This window comes from Otolemur garnettii, unplaced genomic scaffold, assembly GCF_000181295.1.
Source record: "Otolemur garnettii isolate 467f Iridium unplaced genomic scaffold, OtoGar3 scaffold00127, whole genome shotgun sequence".
Taxonomy (NCBI): Eukaryota; Metazoa; Chordata; class Mammalia; order Primates; family Galagidae; genus Otolemur; species Otolemur garnettii.
Genome location: NW_003852522.1, coordinates 3,468,887 through 3,475,232, shown reverse-complemented (window position 1 = coordinate 3,475,232; position 6,346 = coordinate 3,468,887). Strand labels below are relative to the sequence as shown.

General features: G+C 49.6%; 1 protein-coding gene across 2 annotated transcripts in view; it reads left to right on the top strand.

Moving 5' to 3' along the window:
• Nucleotides 1-6,346, top strand: part of SLC44A2 (solute carrier family 44 member 2) — a 45,048-nt gene that overhangs the window by 23,422 nt on the left and 15,280 nt on the right. For both annotated transcript variants that reach the window (XM_012810199.2, XM_023518011.1), the window contains exon 2: nt 3,712-3,760. In XM_012810199.2, the coding sequence (XP_012665653.2) occupies nt 3,712-3,760 (49 nt within the window). The remainder of the gene's footprint in view (nt 1-3,711; nt 3,761-6,346) is intronic.

Below are 6,346 nucleotides of genomic sequence, written 5' to 3'. Positions count from 1 at the left end.
CCATCATTGTTGTTTGGCGGGCCTGGGCTGGATTCGAACCTGCCACCTTAGGTGTATGTGGCTGGCGCCTTAGCCACTTGAGCCATAGGCGCCTAGTGGAGAACTTTCTAAGCAGAACAGTTAAGGCAAAGGTGGGACTTTGCCTAATGAGGTGGGACTGTGCGTAATGAGTTTGCAATGTAGCCAGAAGGCTAGTGAAGCTGGAACAGAGTAAGACACAGAGAGAGAGGGAGGAGGTGGGGGCTAGAAGGTGAGAGGGCAGATCATGCAGGGCCTTGTGGGCCATGCTGAAGAGTTGAACTTTTTCTTTCAAGTAACATGGGAGTCATGGAGGGCTCTGGGCAGAGGAAAGACATACTGTCGTTTGTGCACAGGTACCTCTGGCTACTGCGGTGAGGATTAAATGTTACCTGCACTAGTCCAGACAGATGACAGGGCTGTATGAAAAGAATGGGGGCTGAGAAAAGGTTGGATTCTGGATAGATCCAAAGGCATATGGGAAGCAGCAAGTCATCCCAGGTTCCTGACCGGAGCATCTGGGAGAACAGAGCTGCCATTATTGAGTCATGGGGACATTCAGGATCTTGGATGTTGCCATACTGTGTACAAGGTTCACATGGGATCAGGACGGGGGGTCAGGGGGTGGGGGGAGGCAAGTGTCACACATGTGTGTACAGCTCAGGGGCAAGGCCCTCATGAGCATGATCAGAGTACAGCTGTTGGTTAAAGTCCTGAGTCTGCACAAGTGTCCCCAGAAGACCCCTGTAGCTAGGAAGAGAAGAGGCTCATGGCCCAGATCCACTCCCTCTATCCACTATTTGGATTGGGTGGGGTGGAACCAGCCAGCCTTTGGGCTGGCAGAAACTGCATGAACCACAGGGCTTATTTGGGAGTCCTGGTCATCCAAGGCCATGGCTTGGAGATTCAGGCCTTGCATGTTTGCTGAAGTCTGTGGCCCAGGTGGGGCCTTCTCAGCTGGAGGCCATTCTGGGGGAAAGGGCATTTCTCTTTTGTCACCCCCAGTAGAGTGCTATGATGTCACAGCTCACAGCAACCTCAAACTTGGGCACAGTCACCTTGGGCGCAGGTGACTCTCTTGCTTCAACCTCCCTATTAGCTGGGACTACAGGCGCCCGCCACAAAACCCAGCTATTTTTTGTTTGTTTGTTTTGTTTTGTTTTAGCAGGCGCTGACTGGGTTCGAACCCACCAGCCAGCCCTGGTGCATATGGCCGGTGCCCTAACCTCTGAACTATGGGCACCCAGCCAAGGGACAGGGCATTTCTCTAGGGACAAGCTGAGTTAGTGAGAGAATCTTGCTTGTGGGGTGCAGGACTCTGAGGCAGCACATGCGATTATTAAATTCCAACTATATATGACCACACTGACTGTATAACCCTGGCTTTATATCTGCTATGCCACCGACTGTATAATGTCATGCTAGCCATATAGTTGGCTGCATTGTAAAGTATACAGCTGGCCTCCAAGTTGGGAGTTGCAGGCTTAGTTTGCAAGCAAGTATACAGTCAGCATGTGGGTGGATGGTTAGTGTGGGAGTATACAGCCAGTCATATGTACCATGTGTTTATATATACTCCTGTGGTATACTTCCACAATGGCTACACACCATATACGGGTGATATACCCTCGCCCCTACTCAACACATCCATGCACATTAAACATCAGCCATACCTCCCTGTTGACTGTACCTCCACATTAACTATATGCCCCACAACTACTGTGTCCCTACACATGGACTGAATATCCAGACACTGACCTCACAGTACATCCATGCCTGACTGTAAACTGCAGTGCCAGCTGTATACACCCTGGTATCTTGTGTTGGATCTTTAAGGCCAGTTTTGCTTTTATACATTAGACCCACTTCACAGTTGAGGAAACAGAGGCTCAGGAAAGATAAGCATTGGGAAGTGTTTTCTGGTTCAGAGGGGACAGAAGGAACATTTGAACACAGGGCCACTCAGTAGGATGTGGGCTCTTCACTGTACCTGGGGCCCAACCCCATACCTGAACCAGTATGAGTTAAATAAATACTTGTTCTACTAAACAATGACTTCAGGATTAGCAAGATTGTGAGAGTGTAGGGGAACAGCAGCTCTGGTGTCCTGGGGGCCACAAAAGTAGTAAACCGGTAGTTCCAGGCACAGGGGTTGCCAGCCTTATTTTTTTAAGTTTTCAAGAGGTTGAAGATGTGGATATTTTGGTGGACTCCAGCACTATTGAACTGTTGGCAATTATTGTTTTAAATGCAACAGAGCGCCAGGGACCATGCCTCATGGCTATAATCCCAGCACTCTGGGAAACCGAGGCTGGTGGATCACTTGAGGCCAGAAGTTCCAAACCAGCCTGAGCAGGAGTGAGACCCTGTCTCTACTAAAAATAGAAAAACTAGATGGGTTTTGTGGCAGATGCCTGTAGTCCCAGCTACTGAGAAGGCTGATGCAAAAGAATCACTTGAGTCCAGGTGTTTGAGGTAGCTGTGATCTAGAGGCTAACAGGGCACTCACCCCAGGGTGACAGAGTTAGACAGTATCAAAAAAAGGATGGAAGGAAGGGAGGGAGGGAAGAAGAGAGGAAGAGAGGAAAAGGAAGAAAAAGAAAGAAAAAGAAAAGCAAGTAACAGACCAAAATAAAACTCCACAGCACAGTTTTGGGAGTTTTCAGCCCAAATACCCCATAGCTTCGCCTTCTATTGTTTCTTTACCCTCCCTGTGCCTCAGGTTCCCCACCTGAGGAATGGGGCGATAGAGGCTCCCTTTCATGGTTGGGAGGTGTTCCAGGCCGAGGTGGATAGCCCAGGGCCTGGGAGAAGCCACAGGTGGGTTCCCTGGGTGGTGGGGGCGGGGCGGGCTAAATCCGGGTGGCCAGTGAGTGGCGGGAGCAGCTGCCTCCCAGCCGGACGCCCTCCGCAATCCCTTGGCCGAGAGCTGCGGCCCAGCTCCCCAGCTCGGGCCGGTCTGACCGGTTTGGGCCGCCCCGCCTAGCTCTGGGCTGGGAGGAGCCGCCGCCAGCCCGGCGGTCTGTGTATCCCTCCGGGTCCCCGGCGAATCTAAACCTCGGAACCAGACCCGGGACGCAGAGGGCGCCCGCGGGGATGGGGGCCGAGCGGCAACATTACTACGGGAAGCACGGTAGGTAGCCACGGCCCGGGGCTGGCCCCTCGGAAGGGATGGAGCGAGAATCTGGGGCGCGGGAAACTGGGACAAGTGAGCAGAGCGGAAGCGCAGATCTCGTCCCTGGGCTCCCCACTGTCACCTTCTAGCACCCTCACCCCAAAAGTCTCCCCCGGAACTGCCTGTCAGACGCCCCTCTTCCCTGAAGGATCTGCCCCTTTGCCCGCTGCGCCGCGCTCCTGCGGGACCCCTCTGCCGCATATCCCCACGTCCCACCTCGGACCTTCCCCCTACCCCTTCCACCTGATCCCTGGTGGCCGCCATTCCAGCCATTTTCCCAGAGGTGGCCGCCAGGTGATAAATTTGTTCACGATTAACGACTCCAGTCTTGGCCTTCACCTACTGATGGCTTGAGTGTGGTCATTTGGGGGTAGATGTCACAGAAAGTCTGCAGGGTGTCTGAATTTTATTCTTGCCATGGCACAGACACCCCTAGGGGCTTCAGAGAAAGGGGAGAGGGTCTCCCTGTCCTGTCTTGTTTCAGCTCATCTGCCTAGCTTAATCTTACTGACTTTCAGGTACGCCACAAAAGTATGACCCCACCTTCAAAGGACCCATTTACAACAGGTAAGAGCTCTGGGGGTCTTCCCTGATAATGCTGCCCCAACCCATTTGTTCTCACACACATCCTCGTGTGTCCAATAGACTAGTGATAAATATTTGCAAGCTGATAATTAAAACTGTAGGCTGGTTGCAGGGGCTCTCGCCTGTAATCCTAGCACTCAGGGAGGCCTTGGCAGCAGATCACCTGTATTCAGATGCTCCACCAGCTTGAGCAAAAGCAAGACCCCCCCATCTCTAAAAATAACTTGGGGGGGCGGCACCTGTGGCTCAGTGGGTAGGGCACCAGCCCCTTATACCGAGGGTGGCAGGTTCAAACCTGGCCCTGGCCAAACTGCAATAACAAAAAAATAGCCAAGCATTGTGGCAGGTGCCTGTAGTCATAGCTACTTGGGAGGCTGAGACAAGAAGATCACTTGAACCCAAGAGTTTGAGGTTGCTATGAGCTAAGACACCACAACATTGTGCTGAGGGCAACAGAGTGAGACTGTCTCCAAAAAAAAAAATTAATTTCCTTAATATACCAAGAGTTCTTACAAATGAATTTTCTCTGGGGGGGGTTGCAGCTGTCATTGTTGTTTTGGTGGGACTGGGCTGGATTTGAACCCGCCAGCTCAGGCTTATGTGGCTGGCGCCTTAACCACTTAAGCCACAGGTGCTGAGCCAACAAACAATTTTTTTTAAATGGGCAGAAGACTGGAACAGAGCTTTATAGAACAAGAAATTCTGCAAATAATGAACTTATGAAAAGATGTTCAACCTTAATAAAAAGTAAAGGAATGTAATTGAAAACAAGAACCAACAAGGCAGGTGGATTGCCTGAGCTCACAGGTTCGAGACCAGCCTAGCAAGAGCAAGACCCTGTCTCTAAAAATAGCCAGGTGTTGTGGCAAGTGCCTGTAGTCCCGGCTACTTAGGAGGCTGAGGCAAGAGGATTACTTGAGCCCAAGAGTTTGAGGTTGCTGTGAGCTATGATACTATAGCACTCTATGGAGGGCAACAAACTGAGACTCTGTCTTAAAAAAAAAAAAAAAAAAAAAGAGGGCAGCGCCTGTGGCTCAGTGAGTAGGGCGCTGGCCCCATATACCATGGCCCTGGCCAAACTGCAACAAAAAAATAGCCAGGCGTTGTGGCAGGCGCATGTAGTCCCAGCTACTTGGGAGGCTGAGACAAAAGAATCACCTACACCCAAAAGCTGGAAGTTGCTGTGAGCTGTAATGCCACGGCACTCTACCAAGGGTGACAAAGTGAGACTCTCTCTCTAAAAAAAAGAAAGAAAGAAAAGAAAACAAGAACCAAATAAAATTTCCCCATGGCAGCTTCTCAAAGATTTTGAAAGATATTCTCTGAAACTAATCTTTTTTGGGAGGGAATTTGGAAATGTGAAATTTATTTAATGTGCATCTATTTGTTCCAAGAGAAATGTTTTTGTTTGTTCAAAACATTTTAATTCTAGGAAAAATTTTTCCCAATAAACCTTGTACACATGGACAAAAATGTATGACATTGCCGCCTTTTTTTTTTCCTTGCAGTTTTTGGCTGAGGCTGGGTTAGAACCTGCCACCTCTGGAATATTGGGCCAGCGCCCTACTCCTTGAGCCACAGGCACCACCCAACATTACTGCCTTTTTTCCCCTGAGACAGAGTCTCACTCTGTTGCCCACCTAGAATGCTGTGGCATTAGCCTATCTCATAGAATCCTCAAACTCCCGGGTTCAAACAGGGATGACAGGTGAGCACAACAACACAGGCTAATTTTTCCTTCTTTCTTTTCTTCTTCTTTTTTTTTTAGTTGAGATGTGGTCTCCCTCTTGCTCAGGTTGGTCTCAAATTCCTGAGCTCAAGTACCCTTCCATTTTGGCCTCCCAGAATGCTAGCATTATAGACGATAGTGATTGCACCTGGCCAATTGTTGCCATTTTTATCAAATTGACAAAAGATTGCCAGGAACAGTGGCCCACCCCTGTAATCCCTGCACTTTGGGAGGCCAAAGTAGGAAGATTGCTTGAGGCCAGGAGTTTGAGACCTGCCTGGTCAAGATAGAAAGACCCTGTCACTACAAAAATAAATAAATAATAAATTAAAATGGTAAAAACTAACAATCTGAATGTCCATACTTGGGACAAACGAGCTCTAAAGAGGTTCAAGAGCCCTCCTAAATAGCACTGCAGATCCTTTTCAAGCTAGCAAGTCAGCAAGAAACAGAACAATGGGTGTATCATAACACTTGAGTTAACTAAAGAAAAAAAAAATGTTTTTTTGAGACAGAGTCTCAAGCTGTTGCCCTGGGTAGTGTGTGTCCTAACTGATACCAACCTCCAAATCTTGGGCTCAAGTGATCCTCTTGCCTCAGTTTTTCTTTTTTTTTGAGGCAGAGCCTCAAGCTATCCCCCTAGGTAGAGTGCTGTGACATCACAGCTCATAGCAACCTCCAACTCCTGGGCTCAAGAGAGTCTCCTGCCTCTGCTTCCCAAGTAGCTGGGACCACAGGCGTCTGCCACAATGCCTGGCTATTTTTTGGTTGCAGCCGTCATTGTTGTTTTTGGCGGGCCCAGGCTGGATTTGAACCCACCACCTTGGGTGTATGTGGCT